This window comes from Sturnus vulgaris, chromosome Z, assembly GCF_052056855.1.
Source record: "Sturnus vulgaris isolate bStuVul1 chromosome Z, bStuVul1.hap1, whole genome shotgun sequence".
Classification (NCBI taxonomy): Eukaryota; Metazoa; Chordata; class Aves; order Passeriformes; family Sturnidae; genus Sturnus; species Sturnus vulgaris.
This window is the reverse complement of record NC_142283.1, coordinates 43,896,343-43,914,044: the sequence shown is the minus strand read 5'-3', so window position 1 is coordinate 43,914,044 and position 17,702 is coordinate 43,896,343. Positions and strand designations below refer to the sequence as shown.

Below are 17,702 nucleotides of genomic sequence, written 5' to 3'. Positions count from 1 at the left end.
TTAAAGGAATAGACTTGTTTTTTTCATTCATACACACTTCATCTGGGTCACCAAATAGCTGTAATCCATTCGTCTTAAGTGCTGCAGATTTCTACTCAAGTTAACTTCCCTTCCGTCTTTCTGATAAGGGATCTTTCTTTTAATCAGAGATGTGAATCACATCACCTTTTTTGTAGCACTCATCTGATCTTACATCCAGAGCACTTAATCTTCTTTTCTTAGAAGATTAAATGGCCTGTAGTGCAATAACTACTGCAGTTTATTAATTATCCTGTATATTTATCTGGCCCAAATTGATACTATGTTGTGTAAAACACAATAGGCACCATTCCTGTATCTGTTCAACTTAACATTTTAAGATCTTTGGCAAATGCTGAATTGCAAGATGCTCTAGATCATTCACCTATTTTAATTTTATGTGGTATCTCCCCTTTATTCCATCTTTTTGCCAGAATCATTTCCTGCCCTCCATAAGCGTTGCTGAGAGGTTAAGTAAGGACTGCATATTGCAATATGTGGCCCATCTATACAGAAACATAGGAATAACTTCTCCAAAAGCTCAGGAACCTGTCACTGTTAGAAACTAATGACTGTGGAAACATGCTAAGCATATATTAATATTTTCCTCAAGTACTCTCTTAGCCTCCAGCATTCTGCACCTCCTGAGTTTCCTGGGCCAGAGACGGTATCTTCGTATCTGATAGTCCTCATCAGATTTTATCCTTCATCAGTTTGTTTAAGCACTTTTTGATCCCAGATAAGCCTTCCACATTGGCAGTATCTCATGTCAGTGAGTTCCACAAACAAATGTACATTAAGTGACAGGGTGCCTCTTTTTGTTCATTATGAACCTGCCATTTACAATTTTTTTTTGGTACCTGCTGGTTGTTGTGTTATGTGAACATCTGAGTAACCGGTCCTTCATCTTCTCCATACTGCTCATGTTTTTATAGAGGCTAATGAGAAGAATTTTATCTCCATGACACAAAATTGGCACACAATACTGAACCGATGTTGAACAGTTGAAGAGAGAATTTACAGTGTAATAAATGTTGTAGCTCATGCTTCACTTTTCTGACAAAACCACTGGTAGAATTACTTAAGATATTTAGACATAATCCCCTTTTAATACAGATAAACTCAAGCAGAGTTAAAAGTCAAAATGAAATTATGCATTTTTAGCTATTGGCTAATAATATGCCTTATTTTATAAATCAGTAACTTCTTGCATTGTAGTGGTATGGCTTATCATGTCTATGGAAATAATATATTGCTTTTCTCCAAGTAGACATGCAGGACTGATATTTTAAGGGAAGACATTGACTTTGTCTGCAAGGCCAGGCTATGAAAGAAATGAAAATAACAATTATTGATTTTTTCTTTCCCCTGTGCTGAGAGAAACATTTGCCAGCTTTTATGAGGGGGAAAGAGCAGATGTTCAGCAAGAGAGGAGAGGTTTTCAGTTTTAGCAATAAGACATGATAATTTTTGCAGAGAACATTTCTTTGCAGTTATATCATCCTGAGATGGGGAAACAAGTCAGAAGACCAAAATATAAATAGTGAAAAATAACCTAAAATGGCATTATCTTACAAGTATATAGGATTCTTTTAGGAGGGGGTGAACAAATGATTCAAAAGATTCAGCTTCCTTCAAGTTTGACAGACTAAGGTGCGGTTGTGTTAAAGAGATTGAATATATACTTGTCACATCTCTTTTAACTTGGACATATGCTAAACTATGTTGCTGCACTCAAGTCTACTGCCCTGAATTGCAAAAGGCCTGAAAACAGCAGGACTCCAGAAAGATGCACCAGACAAGCGAAACAGGACAGGACCAGGGCTGAACCCCTTATAGTCATTCAGCTTCATTGGGCTAACAAAGCAAAAACATTACTTTTATCCTCTTGGCAGAAAAAGTATCACTAGTCTTTAGAGAAAATACAAAGTGCTATGACACATTACTGAAATGTCACTCTACAGGAATCGTGGGAACATGGGAATGTGAAATGTTAATGAGAAGTCTGTTTTCCAAGGCTATGCAATGGGTTGCTGTGCTTTTTACTGCATGAATTCAGAGTAATCTACTACTTAAAGCCAGAAATTGAGGGGAAAAAATAATCGGAAAAGGGTTATGTAACAGAATGCCTGCAAAAGCTGGGAATTCCATTTGATGTCCTCTCCAGGAGTGCTGGAGCTTCCCCAAACACGGTCACTGGCATTTAGGAGGAAGACTGTTCTGACTGGTCTCTGTCCCGTCCCTTGCCAGCCGCTGCAGCATGCTGCAGCTGGGTGGTGGAGCCCCAAAGCCATCCAACACCCTGAGCACCACAGCCCCCGTGAACTTATGGTCAGCTCGGGCTGCAGCTGGCATGCAGTGCAAAAGAGCAGCCACTCCCTTCTCATGAAACTCACTCAGATGAATAAGGCATACACCTGGTGTGAACTGATTGAGTGGTCATCTTAGCAACAGTATTGGTTGATCTGCCTGAGGGTCAAAAGGCTCTTCAGTCTTGATGGACTGAATCTATGGCCTAAGGACAGCTGCATAAGGTTCAGTAAAGCAAAGTGCTGGTTTCTGCACTTGGATCACAAGAACTCCATGCAGTGCTACAGGCTGGGGGAGGAGTTCTTTAAGAGCTGTTCAGCAGAAAGAAGGGTACTGGCCAACAGCCAGCTGAACTTGAGCCAGCACATGCCCAGGAAGCCAAGAAGTCCAATGGCATTCTGGCCTTTATGTGTGTCCAGCAGGACGAAGGCAGTGATAGTCGCACTGTACTCCACACTGGGGGGAAGCCACACTCAGATCCTGTGTCCAGTTCTGGGCCCCTTGCTCTGAGCTACTGAAGTGTGTCCAGAGTAGGCCAACAGAGTTGGTGGAGGGTCTGGAGCATAGACTTTACAAGGACCAGCTGAATGAGCTCAGGTGTTTAGTCAAGAGAAGAAGAAGCTGAAGGGGTAATTTATTGCTCTCTACAACTGCCTGAAAGGAAGTTACACCAGGGAAAGTTCAGACTAGAAAATTATTTTTCTCTGAAACAGTGATTAGGCATTGAAATAAGTTGCCCAGAAAAGTGATAGAGTTACAGTCTCTGGTAGTGTTCAAGGGACATCTGGATGTGGCCTTTGAGGATATGGTTTAGGGGCGACTATAGTGATCCTATGCATGAACTAAATGATCTTTCAGGTCTCTGACAACCTTGGTGATTCTGTGTGATGATTCCATGTGACTATTTCTTGTGCCTTTCCTGTCCTGTGGCTTGTGTCTTATCTGTGCAGCCCCCCATACCCCTTGTGACTTCCATATCTCTATAAGCTAGCTTCCCCTAGCTCCACCCACTGTCTGCTGTTTCCTGTAGGAGTACAAGGCTTCATTTGGTTTTCTCTGTAAGAGGGCATATCCATTTTCTCACAATCAGCAGACAAGAGAGCCTTGGATTTCTATGGCAGCTGGGCCATGAAGTTGGAATAGTGTACATGTCAGGATATAGACAGATGTATTTTTAATTGAAAGAAAGAGATAAAATATAAAATTACAGGCCCTGCTTCAAGACTAATACGTGGCCCTTCTATAGCAGCCCTACAAGATTAATGTTTGCAAATAGATTATAATAATGTTCAAGGCCAGCTTCTCTGGCACTTTTCAAAGTGCTAAATTAATTCGAAAGACAGTTGCTTAAAGTGGTGACATGTTAATGAGATTGTATTGTTGAAAGTGCAACATTTCAAACATGGAACCTTGCGGCAGTTTTTCCTTAGAAGAGCTTCTTCGGAGAACATGACAGTTCACTGATGGGGCATAGCAGTCTCTCCTCCCCATGAATTGTTTGCACATTGCAGAGGCTAATTCACCAGGTTTTCTAGCCCAATATTGCTAGTAAAAGCAGCTAGTGGATATAATGAAAGGCCATAGCTGGGCTAGAGTGTGCTTGCTTTCATGAACTGGCATCGGGAAGTAAGTACCTGAGTCTGTACTTCTGTAGAAGTACAGTTCTAAATAAAACAGAACTGTGATATTGTATGGTATTATGGTGATAATGCAGCTGCTTTCAGGTAACTATCCAGAAAATCTACTCTAATTTGTGTACATGAAGTATATATATAGCTACATTATGGATTTTTAAGTGATAGCATATTAAATTAAAACTCCAATGCTTTTAAACTTCTCATAGCTTAAGCTAAACTGAATATAAAGGTTTTATTTGCAAATAACTGTAGTCTGTTCAGCACAAAACCATTTGAAATGTATGTGTGTCAAACAGAACTGAAATTACAGTGTGCATGGCAGGGACTTTGTACTGGAGATTGTTGTTGATACTGAGAGCTTTGTAATAACTTGCATTGCTTATTAAAGGATAAGCTGAGGGCATCTCTTTGAAGCACTCAGCCTTTAAACTTTGGTCAGTGAAGTCATGTTTTTGTTCACTGGTGCTTCTTAGAAAACACCTCCTAGCCTTGATGAGAGTATGGCAACAACAGCAAGAAGGCACCCCAGCTCTCTTCACTGCTGTTATGGCACAACCCTGGCTGCTTGGACTCATAAGATAAAAACAAAAGAAGATCTCAACAGACGCAATTTGTTTCAGGCACCCTGCAAACAGTTGTGTCAAGCCTAGGCTTCAGTTCAAAAGGCTCTGAAGTATATGCATCATTTTAGGCGTACAACTAGCACAGCTCTTAATGCTTTTCTGATCCAAATGAGTGTTGACCCAGTAACAACTGATTTTTAATAGAGAAGGAAACATGCATTTAGAAGTGCCTTTGGCCCAGACATGTGCTTTTAATGGAACTGAACTGAAATGCAAGATGCTCTTAGACCGTGGGTAGATGTGCAGAGTGCCACAGGAGATGATCAGTGTTGCATAGGTTATCTTGTCTTCATTGCAGTGCCATCTGTCAAGGAGAACACCCTGTATAATACTTTTGTTGATACTTCGAAAGACAATAAATTTTATCTTCAAAAATGTGTTCAGGTATTTGAAGTAACAGGAATGATAGAGATGGAGATCTCTCAGGACTTCTCAGTACTGGTCAAGTCTTGTGCCTTCAGGGACAGAAATGGACACAACTCCAGGCAAGATGATCTGGGAAGAACACCAATGAGCCCTGTGCCTTGTACTTACCTGTAAACTGAATTCTTGGTGTCAAGACTAACAAGTCACTCTTAACTACAACTGCAAAGAGAGACAGCTAGGTGTGTGATGTTACATATCAGTTCATCACAGAGTCATCATTTGCTGACAGTTTGGCATTCTCTCTCAAGAGGTGTGCCCTTCATTTTCCTGAGTGACATTGGAAACTCAGCATAGAATCCTACCAAAAATACACTGGATCTGTAGTGAAAAAACATAAGAGGATTTTGAAGAGTAGGTGGGGATTTTTTAAATTGCTTTTTCAAAATCTCTTGATTTAAGATGTGACCACAAAAAAAAAAAAAAAAAAAAAAAAAAAAAAAAAAAAAAGTAGTAGCATATTTTATTGTCTATAGCTTTCATTAATTTTTAAAGGAATGAGTCAAAGAAATTGCAAAACAGAACCAGTAGCAGAGATTATATGATGAACAGATGTAAGAGCCATTTTAATATTTGATGAGACCAAAAGGTTCTCATCACTAACCACCATCTTTTAATGACACTTGCCCTTTGAATGGGTGTATGTGGTTGCATGTTTCCAACAGACTAATTTTTTTATTTTTCTAATGAAATACTTCTCAAGTCTGGCTTAAAACTGCTGGTGGTTTGGAAGTGTTTGGTTGTCATGTCAGTTTAGTTATGATAAGGTAGGAAACTGAATGTTTGGTTGCATCTCAGCATATTGGTGTGTTCTAACTCTCCACATCATTGAGAGGCCTCTCAGTCAAAGCTGATGAAAAATACCAAGGCACCGAGCCTTATAACCAGTCTGTCTGCCAGAGAGATTAACTGTTAACATAGAAACAAATGGGCCAAATTGGAGAAAACACTTGAAAATGTGTATCCATTCTCTTATCAATGCAGTGCACAAGAACTGGGTCCCTTTTTAAATGCTCGGACACTTGTGCACAGCAGCCTGCATGGAGTCAGAAACACATCCACAGTGTAGCCAGGAACTGAAATTGGGAGCCCTGCCTGTCATTCAACAACCTGCTAAGTATGTAACCATCACTTACATAACATCTCATGTGGAGGGAGTAGAAGAAGGGTCTCATAATAAAAGAAGGGCCTCATAATAAACCAAGCCTTTAAAAATTGTAGCATGACTTTCTGTTTCAATGAAATCAGTAGTCAACATGGACTTGTGGTGATGCACAGAACAGGACTGAACACTCAGAGCCATAGCTGTGTTTGGTATGATGCATTAACACTGAATTGTTGACAAATATCCTGTGTGATTTAGAAATAATGTCAACTCTGACTATTTGTTTTTTCTTCCATTTGTTATTTGAACATGAGAACAATAAGGGCATTATTTATTACAATGAATGTTTTGTCCAAAAGGAGAAATTATGTTTCGAATCGACAGAATCCTGAAAGTCTAAATGTGGTTTCATAATTAAATATGTATTTTTAGAAAGGAAAATGAGTTAATCAAGAGTAAGTTATCCTTGAAAAACTTTTCTTTTTTTTTTTTTTTTAATCTTCCTTGGAAATTTTCTCAGCTCTCATTGTACAAAAGTAACTAGCATATCTGTACATCCATACCACAGTATATCAGCAGTTACAATGTTTAAAAATAGATTTCTTTATTGATGTCATCCAACCAGAACAGGACATGCCAGAAACAATAAATTGTTTAGAACCTGAAAATAAAAGACTTTTAAAATTTTGAATTAAGGTTAGGAAACCTAAGTCTAAGGAAATTTTCTGGGCAAAATTTAAAATGTTCTAAAAGCTTTCAGAAAGGCATTAATTCAGAGAAGGTCCCATTCAACAAGAGTTGATTTGGGGTAGGAATCACTATCTTACAAGTTGTTTATTATCAAGGGAATATATCCAAAGGACTGATCTTTTTTTTTTTTTAAAGGACAGGGTAGTTAGTGTGGAACAAAATAATCTGATGTTTTAACTTGTGGAACTTAACAGAAAATAGCCTTGCTTTAATTCAGTCAACTAAAGATATTCAATCATACAGATCCAATCCTACAACGTCATACAGTCAGATCAATCTGTCTTCATGCATTTCAGTTGATGTTGCTGAGTTTCCAGGAGAATCACCTGTCCAAATTTCATTTAATGAATCTTTTTTAGTTTCTTGAGTGTTAAAATAATTTGAAGTTGGCTGGTAGTATAATATAGACCTTCCTGTTCCTTAGGTAGGGTGTGCCAAGTAAACGTTAAAGGTTAGTTTGGACTTCAGAAACAATATCTTTTGAGATTTTTGTTGAGGAACGTATTGTGTGGTACTGATTGTTGCTGGAGGAGTTCGAACCATGAATCCACAATTCTTCAAAGCTCCTCAAAGTGAATGCTACCAGATGGGGAAAAAAATAAACATGGATTCTCCATGTTTAACATCTTCAGGCTGCCTTGTGAGGGTTAGAAGAAACTATTTCTAACTCTTTTATTTGTTTTTCTCAGGTTGGAGGTCACACCATGCTGCCCATTCGTTGGATGCCTCCAGAGAGTATAATGTACAGGAAGTTCACCACAGAAAGCGATGTCTGGAGCCTGGGGGTTGTATTATGGGAAATCTTTACTTATGGCAAACAGCCATGGTATCAGCTCTCAAACAATGAGGTGTGTGTAATATATTCTCAAACTGAATTGGGAAAGCTGTTATGCTAATTGTTGGTGTGGGTTCTCTGGAGAAGAGACAGCAACAAATTTATTTCTTAAATGCCAACACTTATATACAGTATTTATTGTATGGTTGTGAACCATACGGTTGAATTTCTTCTTTTTCACTCTTTTCTCCCCTGAGTGGATGGAAGGTGTTCAAGCAGAAGTAGAAGAGCTGGAATTTTTTTTTTCCTTTGTACAGCATAAACTCCGCTTTGGGTAGACCATGAGAGAATGAAAAGGACCGTAGCTTTCTCCTGAACAGACGTATCATACATACTGTTTCAGAGTGGTTGTCCATAACCATAGATTAGATTGAAGTAATCAAGATATCTCTTTCGATTTCTAGGCAGTCACAAGTATGCCCCTTCCAGAGATTAGCCACAGTGATACTCATAAGTTTGCAGAGGGTAGAGAGAAGGAGAGGCATTGATGCTCTATGAGCAGGCTGAAAATTATCCTCCCTCTGAAGTGGCAGTTGGGTAGACAGAGAAGTTATGGGACTAAGTCCCACCCCCAATTTCCTTATGTGTGGAGTGGACAATGTGATTGAAATTAACATGAGTGAAGTTATTGCTTTTTGATCACTTACATTACAGTGAGTTTTCCAGATCACATACTGCTGCTCACTCATCTGCCTAGAAAAGCAGTCCTTTCCAGCGATGGCTGCATGGCAGCGACCAGTGAGGCTGCTGTGATTAAAGTTAACTCTTCCATGGATGATCTCTATGTAGCTGTCACAACAGTGCTGATCCTTTGCTTGTGATTTCTCATAGGTGATTGAGTGCATCACTCAGGGCCGAGTCCTGCAGCGACCTCGCACATGCCCAAAGGAAGTGTATGACTTGATGCTGGGCTGTTGGCAACGGGAGCCTCACATGAGGCTCAACATCAAAGAAATCCACTCTCTCCTTCAGAACTTGGCCAAGGCATCTCCAGTCTACTTGGATATTTTAGGCTAAAGTCTCCTAGCATTTCTTCTGGGCTGCAGGAATGAATGTCTTCAACTGCCGCTGAACTACATTAAAATGTATTCTTAACTTTTGACAGTATTAATGACAAAGTTGCGGAGAAGCTTTCAAAGGGCAAGCAATGTGCGCTTCTCCATCTGTAGACACAGTATTGACTTTTTAGACATTATCAAGACGTATCTTCTCTCTTTCTCTCAGTTTCTATCTTTTTTTTTCCTTCTCTCCTGTCTTTCTAATCAATTTGGCTTCTGCATTATTGTAACTCTGCATAGACAAAGGCCTTAAAAACCCAATCTGTTATATCAGCAGACTCTTCAGTTTGCCCACCACAACTGACAATGCCTTGTTGTATTCATGCCTTTGATGTGGATGAAAAAAGGGAAAAATACATTTGACTAAAACTTTGTGATTTCAGCTGTATAGCTACCGGGAGTTTCTATGGATTCACCTCATTTTTTTTTTTGCTTCAGCCTGTGGGTGGAAAAAGAAGACTGGTGTTCTCTACATGAAGAATGTTCTTTGCAGAGATAAAGCCAGATAGAAAGAAGACACTCCTGTGTTATACACTATCTGGAGGAACTTGGGAAATCACGTGGCATCCAACCCTACAAGAAAACACTGAAGTTATTTGATGGAAGACAAGAGAGGGTCTAGCTATTTCCCTGAAGAGTCTTTCTGAGGACTAAAGGGATAGTTTAATGAGGTGCTTTGCCAGCACCATTCATTGCCAGAATCAAGTAAAACAAAAAAAGATGCTGCCTGCACTGCACGCAATTGTGTTACAACATGGATAAACTAAACACATGCCCTTTTTAAGTCTTCTGGTAGGATGTCATGCCACTGGTGTAAAAATGTTCTCCAGCTAGTCTTTTTTAGTAAAGGCTGAAGCTAGATTTAGTTACATACAATATTAATTTCAAGATCACATGTTGAAACTAAAGATTTTGATAGGAGAAACTATAAATGCTGAGGCAGGTGTATCTTATACTGTGCTTGTCCAGCAGCATATTCCTTCCTTCCTGAATCCTTTATTTTTTTCTTTTTTTAACCGTGCAAGCAAAACTGTGCATGGTCTTTGTCGATTAATGCCCTTTGTGCAGAAACAATCACTCATCTTGTAGTTCACCCTAGTAGGCATAGAAAACTCATAATGATATAACCTATATTTCATTAGAAGGGGCTAATGGAAGACATTAGCCATGTTAAAATGCCTTTAAAATATTATAGATACTATAGGCTGATATAACATGAATAATATAAAGCACGGAGATCACTGGTTATGTTTGAGACATAGCAGGGGATAAAGATCTCTAGACAAAACAAATTACTCTGTGGTTATGGCTTGCTATTCAGAGTGCAAAGATTCTGACCTCAGCGTCATTTTTGTATTGGTACTATTGCTGTCATAACCAACGTACACACTTTATTAAATAATTTATTTTTGGTTGGATTGGCATTGTACGTGTATAACATTTGCATGGCCACTGTGTTGATGATCGCTGCATGGGTATACATGTTGTTTTTCAAACTAGAAGTTGACAATTTGAAATTTAGAGCTAGGATTATTTTTAATATGAATTCTTACAAATGAAAACCTACCTTACCTATTCCTCAAGACTTCTGCCTCCCTCTGTGAGGGGGCGTTATTGCAAAAAAGTGATCTTTCTTTCCATTTTCTCTTTTTATTATTTCCTAATGATATGAGCCAGATCAAAATAGTCCATCTTCGTGTTGGGGATATTTTATTTAATAAATTAAGCATTTTATTTTTGTAAGTGTTCCCATAGCACATTTAATATATAATTTGCTCGCATGTATTATTTATTGAGGCACTTTAAGTTTTTCCTTCAGAAGCTTTTAGAGCTAGCTTATAAAAATTCTGAATATTTTCAGAAGAAAACAGTTCACTGGACACTGATGAAGTTTTACCCTTCTCAATGTCATTGAAAAGGCAGCATTACAAATAAACATAACAGTGTAACTATAAAGCCATACTCAGTATTTCTTTAATAAACTAGAAGTTATTTCTTAACTGCTACTGAACTGGAAACACATAAAAAGCCAGAGGAAGATTCCTACAAAATGGGCCTTAAGATTTTATCTAGACTGTCTCGGAAGTTCTCACAGAAAACTAGAAAAAGACTGAGCATCCAGTGAAACCCATTCTCTTGAGAATATGAATGTTATATTTTAAAGGAATTTGAACTCGATCTTCAAAATAACAGTGGTGGAAAAGAAAGATATCAGAGTCCTCTTACTGTGCAGTGGGAAGAGGGTGCAGTTGGTGGAGGGGGCTGCTAAGTTTCTACTCGCGTATTCTTAGTTTCTTCTGAGGTGAAGGAAAAGGCATCTAAGATGATGCTTTTACTGTAAAACAGGCTCCAGCCCAAAAGTAAACAGATGTGTTTTCCAAGCACTGAAAGAATGTATACCAAAAATAACCACAAGACCCTGAAAATGTACTTAGTGGCATCTTCTTTTTGATTTACTAGTGAGACTTTTAGAGTCATTTCAGAGAATAAATAGTATTAAAATGCATTGTGCAATAACATAGCAGTTTGTTAAATTTCTAAAGGACCAAATGTTCTACAGAGCCACCACCATGGATAACCTTCACCTATATCATTAATGTTCTTGATAGTGCATAAAATGTATAATCACAGTAGAAAAGCTGTAAACTGTAGCTACACATAGTTTGCGTTTGTTCATGAAAAGGTGGGTAAGTGTAACAGAGTGAGCAGAGAAGAGGAAGAAATATGTTCAATCAGAATACGTTCAAATCAGAATGAAGAGTGAATATATGTGCATATTCATCATGCTTGCACTGTCAGGTAAATCGTGTACACTGAGTAAGTATGACAATCAGGGTCATTTTAAAAGTCTTTCTGGACTGTGCTATGAACTGACCATATATATATATATAATATATGTGTGTTTGCATATGGCATATATATATATACACACACATAGCATATACATGTATGCCTATGTCTGTTGTATTTTACTTATATATGTGCAGACATGCATGCACATTATGTATGGGCTGTGTGTATATGTATAAATTTACATACACCTATGTTATTACAAATTATGATTAGAGTGCTATTAATAAATTGATAACGTCTGCTGAGTAACCAAATTTTATTTCTTTTGATATTTCTTTTTCTATATTTGTGAGATTCAACTTTCTAACTTTTGTGCAGCAGAGGCAGTGCTAGAATGCCAGAGATTTAACAACGAGCACTTTTCTTCCCCAGACGATTGCATAAAAGCATTTCTTCCATTCCCATCTCACTTGTTGATTTCTCACAATGAAATTAACAGAGAAGCTTCCAAGCTCAGAAAACAGAGTTTGTTTTACTGAGTTTGTGCTACTGTTGTTTTATTGTTCTAGCATAACAGTGCCGCTCCATTAGCATTTTATACTTGCCTGAAGTAACGAAATAATTCCAAGAATGAGCTGGACTATTCACACTGCAACATGACTTGGAGGAACAACGAGAACACTGACATTTGGGAGTAATAATAGTAGCATTTGTCGCACTCTGTCCTTCACTCTCAATAGATCTGCAGAACTTGGAACTGGCCATGGAGAAAGACACTAGTACAGCAACAGCATCTCATGATGCCTGATGGAGTGTACACTTTTAAAAGGACTGCATTATTTTGACCCGTAAAACAACATATCTATATATTGTCTACAGGTTAATAAGTAACTGCTTATTTTTTAATCTTGTTCTTTTTTTTTGTCCTTGCTATTTTTTACTACTTTCTTTCTTTCTTTCTTTCTTTCTTTCTTTCTTTCTTTCTTTCTTTCTTTCTTTCTTTCTTTCTTTCTTTCTTTCTTTCTTTCTTTCTTTCTTTCTTTCTTTCTTTCTTTCCTTTCTTTCTTTCTTTCTTTCTTTCTTTCTTTCTTTCTTTCTTTCTTTCTTTCTTTCTTTCTTTCTTTCTTTCTTTCTTTCTTTCTTTCTTTCTTTCTTTCTTTCTTTCTTTCTTTCTTTCTTTCTTTCTTTCTTTCTTTCTTTCTTTCTTTCTTTCTTTCTTTCTTTCTTTCTTTCTTTTCTTTCTTTCTTTCTTTCTTTCTTTCTTTTCTTTCTTTTCTTTCTTTCTTCTTTCTCTTTTCCTGTCTTTCCCCTTCTTTCCTTCTCTTATAATTCTTTCTTTCCCTCTCTTTCTCTCTCTATCTGTACCCTCCCCACCTTTATAAGAGATTGTGGTTGATGTAGACTTTTAAAAACACTTTTAAAAGAAATTAAATAACCAAATGACTAAGGTATAATTCATGTATTAGTCCACAAGTCCACATTTGCGTTGTTGTGGCCTGTAACTGAATTTTAAATACTGCTATAAAATGTGGGGAAGGGGAGTGGTGAGGGACTGGAGCGGAAGTTGGGATTTCTAAAGAGAGATTTAGGTTTTGATAGCGTAAGAAGTTGTATTTTCTTTTTGTGAGGACTGGAATAAACCACTGCTGCTTTGAATAAGAGGTCCTTTAGAGCCTTAGTTAAAACACCTTTATTTGGGCAGGGTGGGGGGGATATGTTGTTCATCACAAATATGAAGCAAAAAAAGGAAAAAAGTCTACATGTTGCAGGGAAAACACTGTGAAATTCACAATCGCAACAAAGTGACTATTTTGCCATCTTTTAAACATATGTCTCAGGAGAAGAAATGGGAAATGATGGATGTGTTATTTTTCCGTCTATGCATTCTGCACAAGGTCTGTGGAGATTTTTGTTTGCTTGTAGAAGGTTCTGAGTGAAGACTGGCTGATGTTTTATAAACACTGAATATTTGAGCAAGGATTATGGAAGCTGCTAGTAAGTGAGGCCGTCGATTGGAATATGTGAGAAAACAGAACAAATCAAATCTATCCAGAGGCCTAATTCTTGCAGCTTATATGTATCTTTCCTAACTTATAGAAAAGCACCTAAGAATGTTTTATACACAAATAATTTAATTCAAAATTTATGTTTAATTGAATCACCAATAGAGAGAGAGAACCAATTAATTATGAAATATTTGTCCCAGCCCTTCTCTCCACCTATACTTTATGTATATATATTTCTAGATATCACTCTGTTTGTCACATTAGGTAAAGAGGAAGATATCTACATACAAATATAAATATCTATATTGTCACCAAATTGTGACCTGGTGTGTAGAGCTATCTTTCTCCTTTCTTTTTTCCTTTTATTTAAAAATTTATTTAATGTGATGTCTCTGTGGAAATACTTAGTGGTTCTTGTTTTGCAGTTTGTTGCAAGTAGTCATTGCTTTAAAACTTTCATTGCATCTTGGCTGATTTCAAAGTGATGCCTAGGTATCAGTGTTAAAAGTTTTGTTTGTGAATCATGTGACCAGCTTCTCTCAACATGACATGGAAAGTCTCTTGTATTACAGTGTATTTAATAAAAATGATGTCTTACAATAAACAATGTCATCCAAAAGAAAGATAAAATGATTACTTTAAAACACTAAAAATTTTATTAAGTGTTGTGTGTTGTTTTCTGTTATTTGAATGCCTTTGTTTACCTCTATTCTTTTTAGGATGAACTTAAGGAAAAGTTTGGTATGCTTAGAAGCATGGCAGGTTTGCACTCTAAAATTGTGAAGCAAAAACTGGTCGCTGAACTCATAGGTCATGGAAGAGTTGACCAAAATTAATAGGACAAAAGAATGGCCAATCTGGTGGCAGACTTTTTTTTTTAGTCTTTCTTATCCAAAGGAAGATCCCATTTGAGTTCTTGTTCATTTGGGTAGCTAGCAGCAAACACCTGCTTTCCTTCTAGCAGAAGCAAGTCTTCAGTATTTTCTTCACTTATTTTCTAGCACTTTCCTAAAAGTGTCCCTCAAACTACAGCCCTGTTAAAAATGTAGTTTTTTCTTTTTAACTGAGGTCAGTCTACTATGAATATATTGTGAACAAATAAAGCATTAAATCCAAGTCCTTAATAAAGACTGAGAATGTAGATATTCAAAGGAAGGTTCAGCAGCTGTATCAGTGATCCCCCAACAATTTGTTGATCTCAACCAAGCCCGCCAAGGTAAGAATAAAACAATACAAGAGCCACTTATTAATGTATGTGCTTCCTTCTGCCAAGAGACCTCTTCAAGATTAGATGAGCTTCCTTTAACCATTCAAAAGGTCAAAGGAAAATAATCCACTGAGAATAAGCCTCAGGATGAAATCTGTCCAAAACTGAAAATATCATTAAAACACACAAAAAAAATTTGTTGACAGTTCATGTTCATGCAGTGGCTTAGAAATGCCTTACCTGCTTTCATGGTAAAATCCTGATGCCTTCTGGATTTGATGGGTTTTTGCTACCCCAAAATTTGCTATCCCAAAACACCTCTCCGCAGGTAACTGGTTGTGACAAAGCTGTTTGGCAGCAGTGAGAGCTTCAGAAACCCCAGCATTTAGCATTGCCCTGCACATCAGCATGGATCCAACAGCCCACACACACTCCACCCCATTGCCTGTCCCCAGGAATTTATACAGCTAGGAGCCATGTAGCTACAGGAGGTACAGGCCATTACCACTTCTTAGGGTGGCTTTGCACCAAAGACACAAAACCAGATGAGCCAGCAGGGTCCATGGAGTGCCTCAGCAGTACACTCAGAATTTTTGCAGCATTGAAGCAGGCAGGCAGGTAACTCCCCTGCGCAGCCCAGCCCACACAAGACTCCAGTTTGTTTCCTCTGCCCAGCAACCATCCTGCTTACCCATTGAGTCCCATTGCTCTTTTAAGCTCATTTCTAGATGGACCCTTGGACAGGCAAGAACTGTTCAAACACTTGCTCATCACTTAGTCATTTGAGGGAAAAAGAGTCTTGTATCTTCTGCCTTTCCCACCTGGGCATATATGATACTGCAGCATGCACTATGTATCAGAGCAGAGGTTCACTTTAAAAGCAGTGACTGGGGCCATTTTTGTTGCCTTCTGTTTGCTGTAACTGTAAGGGTAAAGCTGTTAGTTTAGGTTGCACAAGAGGCTTTTGAAAGACTAATGGGATGAGGTCCTGAAGTTCCCAAAACATGTCAGACTTGGTTGTCTGTTTAAGATCACTCGTGCACAGCTTAGCAGTAACCTTCCACGGCTTCACATCACCTGAAGATCTCTCCAGTGACTGCCTTACCAGTGCCTGCCTCCTGCATAAAATCCACAGACGACTGTGAAACACTAAACAGGTCAGCAAGAACATGCAACACAAGTCCTGCACCTGCTATTGCTAAATCTCAACAAACTTCCACAACTGATTTCATAGTGAAGAAATCTTCGTGTTAAATGATTCATATAACTTGAAAATCATCTTGATCACTGTATTGCTTTAAAGGTGATTCACAGTGCCTCTTGAATGTACCCATTGATATTTTTAATGGCTATAATAATTTGCTTTTAAACAGTGAGAAAGCTTATGTTAAAAGAAGAAAAAAAAAAAAAAAAAAAAGAAGACATGGCCCTACTTTTAAAAGGCAAAAGAAAAAACCAAAATCTTGGATCTACTCAGGACAGGGTAGGCAGACTCAATCAACTCCCAGGTTTGCTTATCAAAGCAGCTTATCAGCTTATCAATATTTGTCACAAATCATTGGCAGGGAAGATTTCATGCAAGAAAGAAAAATATTTGAAGAAAAATATTTGAATACCTGAAGAATTACCACCTAATTTCTATGCTGAAAGCCCCATGCTTCAACCCCTTGAGCACAGATAGACATGTACAACAAACATAGAGTTTCTTCAGTAATTCATGGCTTTTGAGAATTGGAAGATTTTAGGGCTTGAGTTTATTTTATCAATGATGCAGTGAAGAATACTAGTGAAAAAAGACCATAAGCAGAACAGTGGTGTGGAAAACAAATGTTTTACTTTCTTGAACTGTTAATCACATGATGCAAATAAATTTATTGTAATAAGTAATAACAATTTGAACAAAGAGCATATGCTCTTTCTGTCTGGGATCTGTATTAAATAGAATGCAAGGGGAAAAGAGATGGATAAGGAAGATAAGAAAGTAAGAGTATAACACATGCTGTAAAAATTAGATGTGTAGCTTTGCTGTCCTTGTGTCTGACCTTAAAGACAAATAAAACTGATAACTGGAAAATTATTTACACATATTTTGAGCACTTCCAACATGGAAGAAGATGATTCTAGGCCTAGCAGTTCTTTGTTATGATACAGTGACTGCTAGTGTCATGGAAAGTCCAGATCTGTCCTTATTATCCTGATTTCCGTCTTTTTTTTTTTTTTTCTGAAACAGTAATTTAAATACATAAAAACCGATATTGCTATTCAGTGTGTTATAACATGGGCAGAGCTCATTGCTGGTTCATTAATCTGAGATGTCTAGCTAGCCCAGTTACAAACTGTTAGGAATGGCTAAGTAATTTATAGATGATTAGCAGGAATGGGAGTACTGATTTATATCAGTAACTCTCAGGGTAGGCTCCTGCTCAGGGTAACCCAGGTCCTTATTTCAAAAGCAGAGGCTGCACGAGTAATGACAAGGCGTTCATCACCTTCTGCTTCACAGTCTGAAACCAATTTACAATTGGTTAATGATAGCTGATCGAAGGGAAACAATTTCCTCTCTTGGCCACTTTTCTGTTGCCTTTCTACCCAGTACTACCAGCCCCGGACCTGGGTAACATTTAAATTGAAACTTTTTTCTTCCCCAGCTGGTATTGGCTGGTCAGAATTTCCCAATCTGGCAGAGGTGATCAACTTCACCCTTGAAGCAGACAGTTCTTTGCCAATTGGATTTTGCACATGTAAGTGTCCTCTAATTTCTGAGTCCTGCAGAGACAGCAGATGCGCTCAATATGTGTGAGGGGAGGTGAACAGAATGTTTTGTCCATGCAAGAGAGCAGAAAAAACATGGAAATGGGAGCCACCACAGCCTACAAAGCTGACAAAAGCTGAACTTGTGGTCTTCAGGCCCTAAGTAGTGCTGAAAGTCCTGGGTAT

At 38.0% G+C, this 17,702-nt stretch overlaps 1 protein-coding gene across 2 annotated transcripts in view; it reads left to right on the top strand.

The window, feature by feature from the left end:
• Positions 1–14,216, top strand: part of NTRK2 (neurotrophic receptor tyrosine kinase 2) — a 195,288-nt gene extending 181,072 nt beyond the window's left edge. For both annotated transcript variants that reach the window (XM_014869110.2, XM_088156795.1), the window contains 2 exons: positions 7,556–7,714; positions 8,533–14,216. In XM_014869110.2, coding sequence (XP_014724596.1) covers positions 7,556–7,714; positions 8,533–8,718 — 345 coding nt within the window. In that variant the 3' untranslated portion in view covers positions 8,719–14,216. The remainder of the gene's footprint in view (positions 1–7,555; positions 7,715–8,532) is intronic.
• Positions 14,217–17,702: the final 3,486 nt, after the last annotated feature.